The sequence below is a fragment of the Diadema antillarum genome, unplaced genomic scaffold, assembly GCF_040938485.1.
Source record: "Diadema antillarum isolate AM-2024a unplaced genomic scaffold, OU_Dant_1.0 seq00000550_RagTag, whole genome shotgun sequence".
Taxonomy (NCBI): Eukaryota; Metazoa; Echinodermata; class Echinoidea; order Diadematoida; family Diadematidae; genus Diadema; species Diadema antillarum.
The window spans coordinates 42823-62977 of NW_027271495.1; the positions used below are offsets into that span (position 1 = coordinate 42823).

Here is a 20155-nt window from a genome sequence, read left to right on the forward strand (position 1 = left end):
ATGGACAAGTCACTGTATATTGAGTGATCATAAAAATAACCTGAAGCTATCTGAACTTTCCTAAGAGCTGCCACGGCATGACTGCATGCTTCTGCGATCAGCATACTGGTTTGAGCACATGATTCCACAGCATGTTCCCCTTAAAATCAAGGTGCAATTGGCATATTTGACCTTCTATGCCTAGACGTTGGACTTGTTGGCATACTTTGGGGCATCCACACAAATTTCCATAGATATTTCATCCATTGTTCCCTGGTGAATCAACATCACATCCAACAGTCTTAATGTCCACATCACAGTCCCTCTTAGCTGTTGAGCCATCCTGCCTTCTCATTTCCACAAATAATCATGCCCATCTTTCAAACTGAACACTTTGATATTCTAATCTTTTAGAAGTTCACATGAAGATTCATAGTTTCCTCGCCACACACATGCCCCATTCTGTCAAAATCATGTTCTTCAGTCTGTTTTGTCTAGATTGAGTATCACTATCTCTAAAAATTTTAAATAACTATCCAGACTGGAGAGGGAGAGATTTTTCTCCAGCGCATCGACTGTCGCTATCTCCTAAGCCTGAGGAAGAAGGCGTGGCGGCACTCCTGGTTGTCTTCTGGGTAATACTTGTCGTAGAAGTCGAGGAACAGCTCCTCTTGCTTGAAGCCAAACTTCTGATAGAGCAGCATGGCGGGGTTGCTGGCTGACACGTGAAGCGTCACATCCTTGCCCATGCAAGTCTACGGGAAGACATTGAAATCAGAAGACATTAAGGCGATATGATGCGACTTGCGTGATACACCAAACACACAACACGAAATTCCTTCTCCTTGTGATGAAATACTGGAATGAAAAGCAATCATTAATGACCATTACCTTCTGATTAGCATACCTGCTGGTGTACTTGTATCACTATTAAGCACAAATATTCAGAGACCAATAGCTAAATACATGGAATGACATAATCCTATTAATCCTTACAATATTTCAATGACTTTAAAGGCAGGACAGTCCTGTTGTTTCACTCTACTGGGTTTGTCTAACACTTTGGCCAACTTGCTGCCATTGGTGGTTTTGTTTTGTTTTCTGCTTTGTTTTGTTTTGGTTTTTTTTTTTTGGGGGGGGGGGGGGAGGGGGGAAGGAGGGTATGGGAGAAGGGAATTACAAAATGCAAATAAGAATTATGTGGCAAAGTTATTGTCAAATGCATGGGCAAATATAGGGTTAGGCAAGGCCCTAAGCAGTCACAAATCTTTGTCAGAGCATAGCTGGGTCACTCACCTGTATCAGGTGATAAACCATGAAGGTCCCAATACCAGCACCCCTCCACTCGGGGTGGACGAAGAGGAAGGAGATATAGGCCTCATTATACTTGACATCAGGGACCATGAACCCGAAGCCGATGACGACCTTGCGGTAGAGGGCGACCACGCTGAAGTCTGGGTAGTGGAGACACTCAGACACTGCAATGGTAACAAGAGGCAGAGTTTTTCTGTTTTGTTTTGTTTTGCTTTTAGCCAGCTGTTAAACAAATCTTTTCTACAAATTTCAGGAATAATAATGCTTTTCTGTGTAATTGAAGAATACTGAAAAGATCAAGAGTTGCATAGGAGCACACAGCAGATATCATGTCATTATATCTTCTGTTTGATGTTAAGTAGTTCATGAACCATGACGGCACACAGGTTAAATGTTGTTTTCCTTCAATGCCCCATTCCTTAAAAGAGTTCATCATCACCTGCACTACACGACATGCAATGATCCTGATTCTCATTTATATGACCTACATGAAACTTAGCTTACTATTGCTCATTGTTTCAGAAATATGTTTGTACATAACTACAGAGACATCTGGTTCAAGATTATCGGGTATAAAAGACATTAATTTGAAAGTCACAAAACTTGAAAAAGGTGAAAGCAAACACACACAAAAAAGAAGGCTTCTTTAAAACTTGACAAATCTGACAAGGAGACATAAAATATTTTCACTTATAAAATATATGAAGAAGAGGGGTCTAAGACAGAGATGCCAACTTTTGGAAATCAGAATTAGGAAGGATTTGCAACCAACACCAAATAATGTGCGCGAAGCGCATATCTCGAGCGCGGAGCGCTTGACACTTGCGGCGGGGTCCAGGGCCCGCCTTAGGGCCGTGGAAGCTCTGGGGTTCTAGATGCTCTCTAGTGCCCTCTGAGCCTTATTTTGGAGCATTTAACATGTTAAAAATTCCCACTTTTTTTAAACAAAAAAAGGGGAAAATTGTGCACTTTTTAATGTTACATGTATGTAAATATTAGTAAGTTAAGGGACAATCAAAGATTAACAAGAAGCACAAAAGAAGCAATATTTTTCGTACCTTACTGGCTGGTACTACTGCTGCTTGCTTTTTCCATGGCAGCTTTGCTGAGTGACAGCTGTGTGGCTTTTTTAGCCCTTCTGATAATGTCTTTGCTGTATTCTCTCTGAAAGCAAGGGGTGCTATGAGCTATTTTTTCAATTAAGAGCGCTTCCAAGGTTTTGACACTCAAATTGGGACGAAATTCAGTATGATTCTTCCGTACAAGACTGAATGCCCGCTCACATGATGCGTTCGAATGAGGAATGACCAAGATTCCCTTCATTGCTTTGCTCAAATTAGGATACTTCTTGGCACCAATGCAGGGATCTGTGAGCTGTGAAATCCGATGCCACTGCTCATCCACTCTCACCGTCTCAGTAGCAATTGTAGCTATGGAGGCGTCTGCCTGGTAGTGAGCAAATTCACTCTCAAGACTGTCTATGTCACTATCACCGCCACTGAACAGACAGGGGAATTTCTTGATGAAAAACTCCACACAGTCAAACCCCACTTCTTGGTGTAGCTTAACATCCAGCACCTGAGCATGCTTGGCTAATTCATCATCTAGAGGCCATGTTTTGAAGATGTAATTGTAGGCTTTCACATAATATGAGCGAACTGCACTGAAGAAACCTTGGATGTCTGACTCACTCAGAGTGAAGGTGGATTTCTTGAGACTCCTTTGTTCCCTTATATACAGTTTGGCATCGTTCCCAATCATGAGGTCCTCATCATTCTTCTGATGATTTCTGTCAGAGAAGGGTACATTTACCAAAGCAACCGATGACACTGATGATGGTTTTAAAAACCGTACGAAGATATCTTTCAGAAGACCATTCAGTTCTCTGTGCAGGAGATGAATACAGGGTTCGTCTCTTTGGAGCAGAAGATTCCCCTTCTCAAAAAGCTTGTTAGCATATCGAAGGAAGAAACAATAGAGCTTTGTTTGTGGGGACAAGAACATCCTGTTGACACGTTTTCTCTAGATTCCTGCACAGTGTTTGAGGAAGATGCGCTTTTAGTTGTAGAACTCATAGTACACTTAGCCGCAGGGCGATCACACTTGTGTTTACTGCCAGCAGAAGAGGTCAGACTCGTAGTACCAGATCCAATTTTACGTTTGAGGAGAGAGCTTGAGGTAGGTGCAGCCAAGGATTCGAAGGTTTTGCTGAGCTTCTATCAAGTGTGATTTGGCAAAAGCAGAACTTAACTTGGGTCCTTCTTTGCCTGTAGATGGGACTACAGTCTTTCTCGACTCTGAAGGGATCTGCTTTGTAGATGAACGTGATGAAGGGCCGGTGATGCTACCTGCTCTCATCATTGGTTTTGGTGCTGTCCCTGCTGTCTTTTTCGCAGCAGATACTGCAGTGGTAGTGGTGAATGCCGCTCCACTACTGCTTGATCCTGCAGTGCCAGTACTGGCAGCAGATACAGTGCCGTCCTTCTTGCTGGTTGTTAGAGTCTTGGCTACAGTCGGTTGCATTTTTCTTTGTTCTTCTTTGAAGAAGAGGCGAAGTGGCTCCCACTGTTCAATCAGCCTGTCTAGGCACTGACCTAGGGACAGCCACCTTGTTGTGACATGCTTCAGAATCTTGTGTGTCGGAGCATCACAGAGTTCTTGCAGTGCTTTCACTCCTTTGACGCCTTTACTACTTTTGTCCAAGTAGTAGTAAATATCGATGAGAAAGTCATCTAATTCAATGGGTAAGGCCTGAGCCACCTTCTTGGCCGTATTGTGCATCATATGGCAAGGGCATCCCATGATGTAGCACTCTGGATTTTGTTTGTGGATATAAGCAGCGACTCCTTTGTGCTTGCCCACCATGACAGAGGCATTATCAGCACAAAAGGAAACACAATTTCCCCACGGAATTTTCCTGTCACTCAACTCATGATCAAGCAGTTTGAAAATGTTTTCTCCAGTGGAATCTTGTTTGCACGTAGGCAAACTTAGCAAACCTTGCTTCACAATCCCAGCACTTGTTGTCATAGTACGAAATCAGGACAGTATAAAGATGAGCCTCACCACTGTCATTGCTACCGTCTGTAGTTAGGCTAAATGGAGCTTGTCTAGCAGTATCGGCAATAGATGAAGCAGTAACATTTGACAAGTCACCAATCATTGCTGAAGTTTTTGCTCTTGCACATCCATACTTTGAAGCAACTTTTGAATCTGGAAACATCTTTTGAAATAGAGGTCCAGCATGATCTGAGACTGATATGGGCAAGTTATGTTCCACAATAAATCCACTAAAGAGAAGTTCCGCTCGGGTAACATCCTCTTCCTCGCTTGTCCCTTGTTTGGTGAAATAATTCAGAAGTGCACCGGTACTCGTGCTCGAAGATCTCTCCTTTGCAATGTCCGTGTGCCGTTTGCTTCCAACGTGCTTCCGAATATCATCGCGACCTCCGTGTTCAACTGAAATATCAACGCTGCACACTGTACAATACGCATGATGAATTCCTCTTTCGGACTTTCGAATACACGGGTATTGGAGATTATATTCGGTCTTGTACTTCTGAGACCATTTCTTGGTCTTTGTTTGCTTCTTTTCCGCCATTTCGTAATCAACATCGAGGGCTTGAAGCATCGGTAACTTCGAAGTCGGTGTTCCACAGCTGCAGCGCGAATCATAGAACTCTAGCGGCTGTTATGCACATCGCACGGTGGTCGCGACCGCCGGGCGGGCTGCTGGTACGGGGCCCAGCTACTAGCTGCATGCAGTGAGCGTATCGCATGCATACACTGTACATACATACCGCATGCACTGTATTGCACACATACCGCATGCACTAATCTCAGTGCATGATCGCATAAGCGAGATCAAGACCCAATGTTACGCTGCTCCTCATTTGAATTCGCAATTTTTTACGTACAATTTGGTAGCAGCGAACGTTATGGAGTTACCACATGCTATACGTAGCAGATGATGTTTTTCATTCAATTCTCATACTGGTACATTCTGATTAGTGAACAGTGCAAAAATATCGAAATTTCAGGAGGATAAGGATAGTGATCGTAAGGGCGGGAATATGGGTGAATTTTCGGGAGCCTCCCGATGAAATCGGGAGGGTTGGCATCTCTGCTAAGATTCAATGACTTTGGGCTTTATGCTCAATAAAAAGTAAAAGGATATCATCATGTTAAAAAAAAAAAATGCAAGCCTCAATAATTATGATGTTATGTGCATTCTAATGAGCTTGAAAGGGCAGAAAAAAAAAAAGAGGAATCACAAACAGGAAAAACATATATCGTAGACACTCACAGTCAATGCCTGGCCAAAAGAACTCCCTGCACAGGGCATTGATGGACGGGATGTGCTGGGGTCTTACGTAGCAGTAGTCGACCGGGGCTAACGGGGGCGGTCTGAAGCTTGGCTCCACCCTCTGGCGGTGCTCCAACACCTCTTGGAGTAGGCGGAGCTTGAGGGGTCGCGACTCCGTGTCCCGGCGGATGAACGGCTTCAGGACTCTGCCACAGCAAGTGATATAATGTTTGTGTGTGAAAAACAAGAATCCTCTTTCTCACACTGACACGCAGGAGATAGGGGTTGTTTACTTGAGATAACTAGGTTATGAAGAAAGGATATGACTGCCATATTTATGGCATGGTCAAACGCTGTGTGGCACATTATGTTCAAAAACTCTTTCAAAACTAAACATTTGGAGAACTTTCTTTTGGGTTTGCTGTAATTTCAAAATGTTTTCACTTGAAGTGACTTGAAAACTGTAATGTGTTGTGTCCAGACACAAGTACCTATTCAAGTAGCGTCTCATGAAACCTTGTCATGTCACATGCTAATGTAGGAACATGTAAAAGAATGCAGTCACAGTGATGTTTATGACAATTTGGCTAAAAACCTGAATAATCACTTCGTTACAACCTTTGTGCCACCAACTCAAGCTGCTTTACAGCTTGAGGCTGCCCTTCACTTCCAATCAAAACACTTCACAGATGACTAAAAGCCAAATTGAGAATTAGTAACATAATGTGAAAATGAAAGATTTCTGAAAGTTGCTTTAATGACCTTCTGCTTCTCAACCTTTGATATTTATAACCTTTTACCCCTGGAGATTTTCAGATGTTACCTGGCCGTGTAGGGGCTGATGATGCTCTGTAGCATGGCAGTCTCATCACAGCCAATAAGACGAGCCCGAAACGAAGTCTGCTGCTGCTGGACGGTGGGCGCTGTATAGTGAGACATCTTTCCAAGAGATGGAGAAAAAAAATTTGGTGACAAAAATTATTCCTATACAGTACAGAGTATGCTCAGTTTGTTAGAAAGTCTACGAAGTCTACTGTTCTGTGCTGAGTAATGTTATGTTTACACCATGTTCCCAGCAGCCAGGGCAGCCATGTTTGCCTGAAACACAGTGTGCTGTGGGTAGGTAGGATTTTCTCCTTTCTTTGTTTTTTTTTCCTTTCACATTCTAGTCTTGTTAATTCCAGTCCTTGCTACAGTGAACATGTAAGCCATCAGACACCATGAGTCTGGTCAGGCTGCACTACACACACTTCCCTTTGTGTCTCACTATGAACTGTCTTCAAACTTTCTTATGGTCTATTACGTGGTGTCATGTTTGGTTGCACACACTTTGTTTTACTACTGCCTACCAAGTTTTTCATCAGCACAGTGGTTGCCATGGCAAATTTACTGACAGTTTGAAAATTTGACACGGCATTCACGGTAGTCATGGCCTGTCACGTTTGGCCATCCCGTCCTCCTGGGTTGTCTCATGTCTGTCTTGTTTTGTCCACGGTAGCCTGAAATGTGATTGCTGTGGCTTCTGTGAAAATGGCGTAGATGTAGCATAAAGACCGAGCCTCTCGTTGATGGAAATGTCAAGGGAACACAAGAGGTCATACCTGGTATCTGTCTAGAATCCTGTAGTCCCCCTCCTGCCGGCCCGACGTGATGTACTGCATCCCCACCCCCTGGAGATTGGCCCCTCCTCGGTGGGGGCTCTGGCTGAACATGGTGCGGGCCATCTTGGACGGGGTCATGTGACACCTCCGCTGCAGCATTTGCTGGAGCGAGGCATCGAGGTCAAAGAGCTGTTGACCCCTGGCTCTCTTTTCCTGGAGAGAAGAATGACAAACTGCCACATGTCTAGTCCCTGCATTGTTATCAGCAAGTCCTATATTATACTAATGATGCACAGGATAGAGTGTGTTAGTGAAGGTGCGGCGCGCTCGAGAGCATTGACAATGGTGCGACATGCACGAGGCGCAGCCGAGTGCATGTTTGCAACCGTTGTCAATACTCGAGAGTGAGCCGCACCTTCACTAACGCCACGAAATAATCCTGTGCATCATTTGTTTTATAAAATGGGTCGAAAACTAACAGCATTATTCACGTACCTTCGTGGGTCAATACCAGTCAGCTACATGTAGTACTCGCTCAAAAGTCAAGATGTCCGAAGATGTTCGTCCCAAACATTTACGCACGTCGCACTCGGAAATCCCGCACATAAGTACTGTACGTACGTATAAGAGTATACGTACGCCACGTACTGTTATGCACAAGAAAGGCCGCCGGCTGGCTGTTGTGGCAGCCCGCGGCCCGAACTAGAAGTTGTTTACAGGATTGACAGCGCGTATAGTAGCGCGTGACGCACTTGTATCAACTGATTGAGTGCGCACTGCTAGTGTAAAACATTGTGACGTACGTCAGGCCAGGGAGGTGGAAGAGAGACTCGTCTTAGTGCATACCTGAAGAAAATAATGCACGCACACGTGACTGATTTCAGCGCTTCCTATTGGCTACATTCTTGAACCCATTTTATAATACTAATCATACTAATATAACTACAGTAACACTCTCTCATTTTTAGGGTTACAAATTCTACTTGCAGACACAGAGTGATACAAGATACCGTGGTGCGAATTTGCCTATTCTTATTTTCCTTTACTTGACTAAAATAAGTTTATGGTGACTCTTCTTAAAACAAACTTCTTGGTACCACTATGTTCCACTGAAATTTTATCATATCAGGGTTTTAAAAACAATAAAATGTATTGAGACTTTACATTCTGATATATGAAAATTACTTTTTCATAATAAGAGTATATTGTATCAATGTTCTTTATACATAGGTTCCACTGTACTTTATCATGACATAAAAAAGACCTGCCATTTGCCCTGTCAAACGGCAATAGTAAACTAACTATAAACTTATGCTATATACAGTAAATGCAAAACAATGCTTTCTTCAATGGCATAAATGGGGAAGGTGCAGGCCTTTATTTTAACTTTTGACATCTTCCTATCTTAGGCCAATAACCTTCACCCAACTGTGCCCAAATAAAATTTTAAAATCTTAAATTCTAAAATTCTAAAACTACTGTGCACAAAGAAAGTGAAATTGAGGGGAATTAGACTTGACCTTCTTGCCTACAAAGATCATGTCTTGCTCCTTTAGTAAATAGTGATGCTGTGCAATGAACACTCACTTGTCTCAGCAGTAGCTTCCTCCGGAGGCGCCTAGCAACGGGATCAGCATCCACCGCATCAGGACACGACTGGAGGAGCTTCAGAAGTTGTCTCTCCTCATAGACGCTCATTGGGAGGAGCCTTGAAGTGAGGGGTACATGTATTAGAAATGGCACTATTTCAGCAAATCAATCCCATAATACAACTGCCAAATCGTGGTATCGCCAATACCTAGGTGCCATGTAGCGAGTAGCGTTTAAGATGCATTATGGGATAGCTCAGGGGACAAAGTTGCATCCGGTTTCGTTGGCTGCACATGCATTCAGGTCATGTTCCATCTTAATATCCAGGGGTATTTTTTGTTGAAGATTTCTTCACTTTCTACCACGTGACCAGCACATTGAAGCCTCACAGTAGCAAACCATGACTCTGGTGACCGCAAATCAGTAAAAACTCTTTTTTAAGGTTAATTCTGACCGAAGAAAAAAAGGAGCGATGAAAGAAAAGCAAACAAAAATTGCATTGAATCGCATGGGAACTGAGAAACTAGCAAGACAACCAGAAGCGACAATGCTCCCAAGGAATCCCACAATGCATCTGTGACATGCAGAAGTTTTCTGCGCATTGGCGATACCAAGAATTAGCGCTTATCTTAGTCCAGTTCAATACATGCTGCTAAGTATAATTCCACACTTTGGCAGCAATGAACGAAACATTTAGCATCATTAATTCACCTGACACAGTGACATCATGAAAAATTCTGGATACGAGCAAGCATTAAAATATTTTGCCAACTTTCACTGATAACCATTCTAAAACCTACACTTTTAATAATGTTGATGACAGCATGTGATATTACTCACTTGGGCTTAAACGTGTCCCCGGTACCATCATCTTTATCTGCCTTAGCCTTTGCTTCTGCTTGCCCTTTGACCTTTGGCTTTCTGATCTTGACCTCTTTGGCTATACTCCCCTCCTGGCTGCCTTTGGAGTCATCGAGAGTCCTAAAGGATACTGAGAACGGCGACACTGATGCTTCGTTGAGGTTCTCCATCTCAGTGTCACGGGAAGACTCATCGCCGACCTGGTGACCCACAATGATGGGAGGGGGCGGAGTCGACATGCTGGATAACCCCTTGCTGCCACTAGAGGGCAGCATGTCCTCTTCATCACCTGCCATCAACATGCTGGGTAGGTTAACTGCAGAGAGCATAAAGAAGAGCATGACATTCATATAATCACAAAAGCAGAGTCAGTGCAAGATTCCCATAATTTTCATGCACATGTGATTCCATATTATTTGAAAGTTTTATCAATTTTTAATCACTTATGTTCATCACCTGCAAATAGGTCTTAACACACAGCGTCTTGACCAAATGATTTCACTTACCACTTTAGACATTAAAATTACACACAACAGCTACTTCTTCCTATGATTTCACATAATTATGATCTTTCCTTAATTTCTGATTTATCTCTATTTTCCATATCTTTATAGTTGAGGATTGCACTTCTAGCACTCAAATGTAGATATGATGATATCAACATTGAAAGAAAAAAATATGCCGCAAAGATGTAGCATATCTTAAAAAGATGATGTCACAGAGAATAATGGAGCAACAATATAAGACTTAACCCATTGAGGACAGTTTGATTCTGCTACAAGACGTATTTCCCATAGATGCTTGCCCGAGCATACTCAGGACTCGTCCTCAACAAGTTAATGTGGGACTCACCTTCAGGAGTGAGGTCACTCTCATTGAGGAGGTTGGAGGTGAAAGAATCCGAGCTGTTGTCTCCACCCAGGAGACTGAGGATGGAGGGAGAGTCAGGGACGGCTGTGGGCTGTGCGAGGTTCTGAAAGATTCACAAATATTAAAATAACTGTAAAATCTCACTGAATTATATAACATGCATAAATGCGGAAATATTCGGGGATCAATTTTGACATATTTCATGCCACTTTGGCTGGTGCAAATTATAAAACCTACAAAAAATATCATTGCACTTTTCTCTGCACATTTTGAAAAGGTTGAATTGCATGATTTGTCAGTATTGCCTCCCTGGTATGAGTGTGTGTGTGTGTGTGTGTGTGTGTGTGTGTGTGTGTGTGTGTGTGCACATGTACCCTACAGTATTCATTTGAGCGCATGTGTGTATGTAGTAGTTTCTGTGCAGGCCGTATTTTCAAATGGACTGGGCAGCACATCAATTTCCACGTAGGGAAATAGTCAAATCAAATTCTGTCTCTGTTCTGTTTTGGGTGGGGGGGGGGGGGGAGGGGGGGGGGGAGATAACAGTATTCCCCATCTCACCTCGCTGCCATTAAAACTCTCCAGGCTGCTCTCCTCATCCTTGGCTTCCTTCTGCTGCAGCTTCTTGTACTCCGCCTCGGAGGCCTGTTTGGCCCGCCGGATGTCCTTCGCTTCCTGGGTGTGAAAGGGTATGAAGTAATGGCAGGAACAATTAACTTGGAATACGGTAACTACTAAAACGCTGGCAGCCAAGTCTACAAAACTCCTCCACTGTTCTGGCCCTGACTTGAGCTGGAGCTGCCAAAATTTCCCCTGGCGAGAACAGAACAAGCAGGCAACATTCTGTCAGACATAACCCTAGGCAGTGGAATCTCTCATCCTAACAGATCAAGTTTAAATCTCCAACCACTTAGTGCTCAGATTATACACCATGGACCAGATGATAGTATGCTTGTCAGTGACCCCGAAAAGCTACATTCTTTCCTGCTACCGCATAACTTGACTGTGGTCATCATACGCTCCAAGGACACACCTGCAGTGGTGCATCTGCTGTGGCCTTGATCATGCGCTGCTCTCACAACTCACTTCAAGCTACTATCTGAAAACATTCACCATCTATGTGAGATCAGACAATATTTCCTGGTTGTCAATAACCCATGATGATATCATGAGCCACTTCCGAGATATGGAGGAAGAAGTCAAATTTAGCATTTTCACTTCACCTTTGACCTTTTGGCCAAAAAACATTCCCAAAGAATTTCTAGTGGGTAATACATGTATACACCAAGTTTCAAGAAAATATCTTCAGACATTGGATAGATATTGGGAAAGAGTTGAAATTTTGAGGATATTACTTTGACCTTTGACCCATGACCCAAAATTCCCATGAGAATTACTGCCAGGCAGTGCATGTATATGTACTAAATTCCATGAAGATACCTCGAACCATTTCTGAGATACGGAGAAAAAAGTGAAATTTAGCATTTTAACTTGACCTTTACCTTTGACCCTATGGCCAAACACTTTCCCAGAGAATTTCTATCTGGTAATACATGTATACACTAAGTTTCAAGAAAAAAACTTTCAGGCATTGCATAGATAAGGCAGAAATAGTGAAATTTTGAATACTGGACCTGACCTTTGACCTTAGACCTTGAACATGTGCCCCAAAATGTAATAGGCACAACTTTGCTCACTCATAAATGATATATATGTCAAGCTTCATTAGGATACCTCAAACAGTGTTTTAGCTAAGCTGTCCAAAAAATTGATTATGGATGGACAGACGGGCAGACAGAGGGATGGAAGAACAGATGGATGGACGGACAACCCAAAAACATTTACGCCTCTGGCAACACTTTGTGGGGGAGGCATAAAGAAACAAGAGACCCGCGGGTCTAGCGCTCACCTGAGTATCGCAAGTTCACCTTTCACGCAGTCACTAATCTAAATTATTCACAGCTCTACCAAACTTTGACCAGGCATTCTCAAGTAGAAGATGAAAATGTACAATAAAGGCCCAATTTTTTTTAAGATTCCTTAATTTGGGGGGATTGGGGCCCCCTGGGGCCCTCTGGGTGGGGCATGGTGCCCATTTTGATAAATTGAGATCCTGACCCCCTAGGGATGCTACCTGCCAAGTTTGACAAAAATCCATCATGAGGTTTTCAGGAAGAAGATGAAAATGTACAATTCAGGCCCCTATTTGGACCCTTCCAACCACCCCCCCCCCCCCTACCCAAGAGGGGCACCCCTGGATCTCCTATGAACAAACTTGAAACTACAGTCATTAATGTACTCACTCATAGTATTATCTCAGCTCTATAACTTCTGATTCTAGAGAAGATTTACAAAGATTCCTTCATTTGGGGGGTTTGGGACCCCTGGAGGCCCCCTGGGTGGGGCATGGTGCCCATTTTAACAAATTGAGTTCCTAACCCCCTAGGGATGCTACCTGCCAAGTTTGGTGAAAATGGGTCATGGGGTTCTCAAGAAGACGATAAAAATGTACAATTTAGGCCCCATTAGGACCCCTCCTCACCCCCTCCCCTGGGTCCCAAGGGGGGCACCCCTGATTCTGCCATGAACAAACTTGAAACTACAGTCATCAATGTACTAACTCATAGTATTAACTTAGCTCTATCACTTCTGGTTCTAGAGAAGAAGATATTTACAGATTCCTTAATTTTGGGGGGTTTGGGCCCCCCTGGGGGCCCCCTGGGTGGGGCATGGTGCCCATTTTAACAAATTGAGTTCCTAACCCCCTAGGGATGCTACCTGCCAAGTTTGGTGAAAATGGGTCATGGGGTTCTCAAGAAGAAGATGAAAATGTACAATTTAGGCCCCATTAGAACCCTTCCCCACCCCCCTCCCCTGGGTCCCAAGGGGGGCACCCCTGATTCTGCCATGAACAAACTTGAAACTACAGTCATCAATGTACTAACTCATAGTATTAACTTAGCTCTATCACTTCTGGTTCTAGAGAAGAAGATTTTTACAGATTCCTTAATTTTGGGGGGTTTGGGCCCCCCTGGGGGCCCCCTGGGTGGGGCATGGTGCCCATTTTAACAAATTGAGTTCCTAACCCCCTAGGGATGCTACCTGCCAAGTTTGATGAAAATCGGTCATGGGGTTTTCAAGAAGAAGATGAAAATGTAAAAAGTTTACGCACGACGCACGACGGACGACGGACGACGGACGACGGACGACGGACGACGGACGACGGACGCCGGACGAAGGGCGATCGCAATAGCTCACTTGAGCCTTTGGCTCAGGTGAGCTAAAAAGTAGGTTAGCTGCTTTAATGCCACACCTGGGTTCGTGATCTCTTTTCCTTCAGCTCAATGGCCGATTCTACAGATGTGCCTCGTTTCCTGTGCCGCAGGCCTTCAACCTTGATGGTGGGCTCAAATGCTGCTCGGGCCTTTCTCCCTGCACACTGCTTAGCTACGGAAGAGGATAAACAGACGTGAATGTAAATAGTACCACAGCACTCCCCACTGAAACCATTTGATTGCATTTAGTTCTCAGAATGGATCCATAAGTTTTTAAAGGGTTTGTATAGTCGGGGTGAGATGGGGATTCAGATTTTAACTTTTTGCGAGATAATTAGAAACCTCTTACATAATGAAATATTACAGAACATACAATTTAAGAGGAATTCAGAGATGATTTGATGAATTTTTTTTTTTTTGAAATGGATGTGATATCTAGAAATAAAGAGGTCCAATTAAAAGGTGGGGCCCCCATCCTTTATCAGGACTTCTTTGCTTTTGGATATCTCAGCCATTTCCAAACCGATCTTCATCAAACAAACTTTAAATTCCTCCCTTTAGCATTGGTGTCTGATGAGGTGTCGGTCTCTGAAAACTTGACAGAAATGCAGAAAAGTTTGATCATCTTAAAAACAAAACAAAACAAATGAGAGAAAGAGAGTGGGTTTTCAATGCACAGGACACATACTCTACTAGCCTAAAAAATAATATATTTGCTTCAGCAATTTGGTCTTTTCATTGACAAGCAATAATTGTTAACAGTTTCATTTTACTGCATCTATTTGAGAGGAAGGTCTGCCTTCACCAGTAATAAGCTGAACATTTCCAACCCAAGCAGTCCGGTCTGGTACATTCTAAATGAGCTAAATACGATTTTTATTTCATTACTTTTTTTTAGGGGGAGGCAGAATCTTGCCTGACTTCTGATAATTTTGTAGTGGCATATGCTGAATGGAACTGATGTAACAATTAAACCAACGCTCATACTTAGCAGTCAAACAAACCTTTTAGTGATGGCTCTGGCTTCAGTGATGGCGGCCTATTTTCAATCAGTGTCCACCAGCCAGTCTCATTGAATTCAGTGGCACCGGACTTGAACAGCTGTTTGTTGCCCACTGACAGTACTCCAGCTACAGTGCCATGCCAAGTATTTGTCTTGATTTTGCTGTATGGAATACAAAGTAATGATGGCATGCGAGTAACACCAGCCTACACAGACTTACCTGATGTACTTGGAGACTTCCACTATTGCCAATGTTAATCAGAGAATTTTGTCATCAAAATCAGCTACAGAAGTTGAAGAATGTTGTTTCCTATCGTCATCTCAACTAAATCTTGTAGACTTCAAAGAGGCCTCATAAATCTTTCATACTGCCAAATGAAATTAATGTTCATGTCACTGAACTTTAAAACAAAAAAGATACTGTGCTTGCTTGATGTAGGTGCCTCACTATACCCTTGAGTGGTTGCTGAGATTGTTGTTGTCATTGTGCTTGCTGATGTTGGTTGGTGGTATCACAATTGGTTTTGGTCTTAGTTGTGATGGTGGTTGTGGTGGTTGAGGTGGTGGTGGTTGTGGTTGTGGTTGTGGTTGCCTCAATGATGGTGGTAATGGTGTTTTGTGGAGGGGGAGGGGGTGGTCTGTTGTGATGACACTGGCCTGTGTTAACTGTATCTATATTGCGAGAAAGTAGGACTCCATTAATACAGTGGACTTCCGTTATAACAAAGTCCTCGGGATCGGCAGTTTTCTTTCGTTATATCAAAATTTCGTTACGACTGAACAAATAAGCAATAAAAAACAGAGAGTGGATAATGTTGTGGTCTGAATTTTTACTTTGTTGTAACTGGAATTTCATTATAACGGGAGCACACTGTAGTGATGCATATGACATAACGGCAAAGTAGTGGAAGCTCACTCACTGTGCACCAAAGATGAGGTTCCAGTGGAGGGAGATGAACTCACAGATGTCTTCCTTCCAACGGAAGAACCCTCTCCTCCCACTCTTCCGCAGTCCGAGGTTGTACAGGGTGAGCATGACAACCTGTTGCCTGCACAAGAAGAAGAATGACATTTTAACCACCACAATGTATCATCACAGATATTGCCTGCTGGGCTGGATCTTCCAGGTTAAGTATAAACAATGAAGATCATTGGGAAAGACTTTGGCATTCCCATGACACATTTCACATGGTTTTTCTTACAATGAGATGTATACAAACTATTTTTGAAGCTGAATGGCCTTCCTCCTTTACCCTTATTTCATCTCCTTTCCTCATATCCAAATACTTTGATTTGTATCATTATCAATCATTCATGCAATCACCCTTCAACTTACAGCTTCCCAACAAAAAGAGTGCCTTCACATTTGATTCAGACGAACATATGGCACTTTACATCAGGATGATTATCAAATGTAAATCACTGCAACAATATCGCATCAAACAAAGTTATCTTGTGGTTCATTGGTTGCTTACCATGTCAGCCTGATTCTCTCTACTGTCTCCTCCTCTGGAGCGTTGCAGTCAGAACATGTCACTTTGAAGAAAATGTCTCCCTCTAGGGTTGTTGGTTTGCCAGTCTTCAGGCAGGCTGTTACAATAAGGAATAAGGAACAGAAAACAGGCTTATTATGTACATTGTTTAGTACACTCACTTTGTACGATGTATGGCATGAATGGAAACACAGCACCTAATTCTTCAGGACTAGATTTGTGAGGAAAGCATTTTAAAATCATGTTGTATCAGAGTTAGTTTTCCCTGCATTTTTTCTTGTCTAGACGTCATGAATGCTTTTGAAATGTCACTCTCTGTAACTCTGTATTGAAGGCAAGTACGTGTGAGACTGTCCAAACTCACCGAGGTGGAAGAGATTTTTGCACTTCTCGCACGGAAGGAGGGTGCCCTCTCCCTGTCCCTTGCAGTAACACTTGTCCCCCTCCTGCTCCTGTTCAACCACTTCTGCTTGAGGCTTTCCATCACCTTCCTCATGGATGATGGTGATGTTGGACTCTGCCGCTTGGTTGCTAGGCACCACAAACGTTGCCTTATCTTCACATGACTCTTCATGATCGTCATCAGTGGTGGCATCCTTTGTAGTTGCCACAGGAGATTTGGTGTCCATGGAGACAACGTCAATCTCATCATTTTCTCCCTGTAGATGCATGAGCAAAGTGGGGAAAAAGTAGTTAGTTGTGATCCTTGTATTCAAGACATATCTTACAAGAGGAAAACTATTTTTCTCTCAGTCAGAGCATTAGCACAACCAACCATCCTTTTCAATAAATTGTGTCATATGTTTAATGCTGGTGCCTAGTAGAAATGTGGTTACAAAGTAACATTTCTTTCTTGAATACCAAAAGTATGAATGAGATCGCACTTTGACCAACATTATAAAGTATAAAAGATCTCCCTTTACAGAATTCCTGGATCCATCCGTACTGACTAATTTCAGGCACTCAGTCTGTAGCCAAACCATTCATTGCCCTTTCCAAGTTTATCCTCTGAGTCTGACTGGGCTTGGCTAGCTGGTCAGCTGGCTGGAATGCCCTTTTTTTTTTTCTGCAAGGCACTCGCATTCTGTTTTCATACCTTGGAAGTGGGCAGTGAATTTATTTGCAAATTGGTGCATGCAGGGGCGTCACTGTCATCTTAAAATGAAATTAATATTTAAACTCTTTATGGTATGCTCTGCGCAGAAAATGTATCAAATGGGCAGAAAAATATCTCTTGACTTTGGCGAGATTTTCTTTTTTTTTATAGTTTTGACTTTGGTGTTACGTTGGTATTTCAGTCCGGGAAACCCGCTCATGAGGACTGTCCCTCCTCATGAGGACTGTCCCTCCTCATGAGGACTGTCCCTCCTCATGAGGACCTCCCCCCCCCCCCCCCATGAGGCCCCCCGGGGAACGCCTCATGAGGCCCCCCATTCACTTCTTATTCATCTCACATCTGACGTATAAATTGTCGCAACTTTGCACGGTGATTTTTTGTTACACACACATGTCCACTATCCATGATGAAAAGAAGAAAAAATCCCGTCTGTTTTTTTTTCTTCAAAAATCGAGTTTTAATCAACCGATGCAGAGCGCCCATCAAAACACGGGCGCCAGCGTGTTCGCACAATGCAAGACTGCCGCACCTAGCGGCCTGATCCGACTAAATATTTTCGATGCTTTTTTCTGCGGCTCTCACCTCTCCGCGCACGAATCAGCCTCGTGAAGCTGAAGTCTGACATCTTTTTACACAAATTCGTAACGAGAAAAATTAAATCAGTACTAACCTGATCTTGTCCATATATTCCAAATTACTATTCCACACTGATAGAGTAGGTGGGTAGATGACATTCTCCAGTTTGTTCACTGAGTTCACTTTCTTCGTCAATTCCGCCCACGATTCCGCCGCCCGCTTACCGTTTGGGCGCTTTTTCTGGAATCATCCCGCGACGCGACGTATGTCGCATCACATCACGCATCCAGCACATACCAGTCTGGTATGTCAGCTTCACGAGGCTGATTCGTGCGCGGAGAGGTGAGAGCCGCAGAAAAAAGCATCGAAAGTATTTAGTCGGATCAGGCCGCTAGGTGCGGCAGTCTTGCATTGTGCGAACGCGCTGGCGCCCGTGTTTTGATGGGCGCTCTGCATCGGTTGATTAAAACTCGATTTTCGAAAAAAAAAACAGACAGGATTTTTTCTTCTTTTCATCATGGATAGTAATTAGTGGACATGTGTGTGTAACAAAAAATCACTGTGCAAAGTTGCGACAATTTATACGTCAGATGTGAGATGAATAAGAAGTGAATGGGGGGCCTCATGAGGCGGGGGGGAGGTCCTCATGAGGAGAGACAGTCCTCATGAGGAGGGACAGTCCTCATGAGCGGGTTTCCCGGACTGATTTGTTGTTTCGACATCAAAATCTCTCTGAATCTTCATCTTATGCTATCTGATTAAGCTATGTCAAACTCACAATCCCTACCTAGCCAAATCATACTTGTAGGATATTTGTAGGTAAATTAAAGCACGTGCATAGCAGACAGAGCTCAAAAAATGAAGTCGGAAGATTCTAACGTGTTATTGAACTGTTATGGGTTACAACGGTCCCATGTGTCCAAATTTCTGTCTGGCTCAACGACACTGTCACTGAAGTGAACATGCAGAAGTGCACGTTTGGAAAACTGACAATATTAATTTAATAAAGCTTTTAAAGGCTTAAAGCAAATATCGTACATACCTGGTCTGGCTCGTTGTTAGTTGACATCGTTTTTCAAAAAAGCTGAAAACAACAACTCAAGCTACTGTACTTGATCGGGATTTTTACGAACAAACCACGCGCGTCACGTTTGTTTTGTTTCACATGCCACAGGTACTAGGTACAGTTTAATAGTATATTAACGTAGAGGGCGCATACGACATGTGTACCACCGAACTGTTATGGATGTCACGTGGTTATCAGAGAATTGTGGATCAGATTACCTTAGCTCTATCTTTTTCGGTTTGACAAGAGAAGATTTTAAAAAAAAAATCAACATTTTAAGGAGGTCACTCCAAAACGAGTGAAAATGAACATTTTCACTCAAAATTCACTCCAATAAGTCCAATTTCACTCTAAATTCACTCTTTTTTGTATTCACTCCTTTAAGAGTGAATATTTTCACTCGAATTTTTTTAGAGAGATACTACTTGATACTACTACTACTGCTACTACTACTACTACTACTACTACTATTACTACTTAATTACTACTGCTACTACTAATTAACTACCACAATTCGTGTTATTATTATTATTAATAATATTATTTATATTATTATTATTATTATCATCACCATCATCATTGTTATTATCACTTATAATAACAATGATGATGATGATGACAATAATAATGATAATAATGATAATAATAATGATAATGATAATAATAACACAAATAGCAATAATGATAATGATAATATTCACACGAATAATAATGAGAACAATAATAATATTATTATTATTATTATCATTGATATTATTATTGTTATTGTTATTATTATTATTATTATTATTATTATTATTATTATTATTATAAAATGATAATGATGATAATAAGTATCTCACTTGTAATGTGCCATTGATCTAGTGGCTTATATTATGGGACAAATAAATGAATATATCTTGAATTATACATTATACACTGTAAATTCATCATTATGGTAGTGGAAAGAAGAAAGGAGAGTTGAAATTATCATATTAACAAGACCTAAACAATCCAACAAGTATTCAACCCAAAGAAGATGAGAACACGAATGACTTCAGATGCTTTTTAAATGTTTCTATAGATTCTTCTGATCAAATCCTCCATGGCGGATATATATGATTG

The 20155-nt window shown here is 42.3% G+C and overlaps 1 protein-coding gene across 1 annotated transcript; it reads right to left on the bottom strand.

Moving 5' to 3' along the window:
- Positions 1 to 560: 560 nt before the first annotated feature.
- Positions 561 to 19130, bottom strand: LOC139734831 (cysteine-rich protein 2-binding protein-like). The gene is made up of 15 exons (XM_071645618.1): positions 19028 to 19130; positions 16657 to 16951; positions 16275 to 16389; positions 15720 to 15848; positions 14801 to 14961; positions 13835 to 13968; positions 11083 to 11196; positions 10504 to 10624; positions 9631 to 9967; positions 8788 to 8908; positions 7201 to 7413; positions 6423 to 6538; positions 5600 to 5805; positions 1276 to 1457; positions 561 to 734 (listed from the first exon to the last, which is right to left on the bottom strand). The coding sequence occupies exons 1-15, from the start codon at positions 19052 to 19054 to the stop codon at positions 561 to 563; spliced, it is 2445 nt and encodes an 814-aa protein (XP_071501719.1). The 5' UTR covers positions 19055 to 19130.
- Positions 19131 to 20155: the final 1025 nt, after the last annotated feature.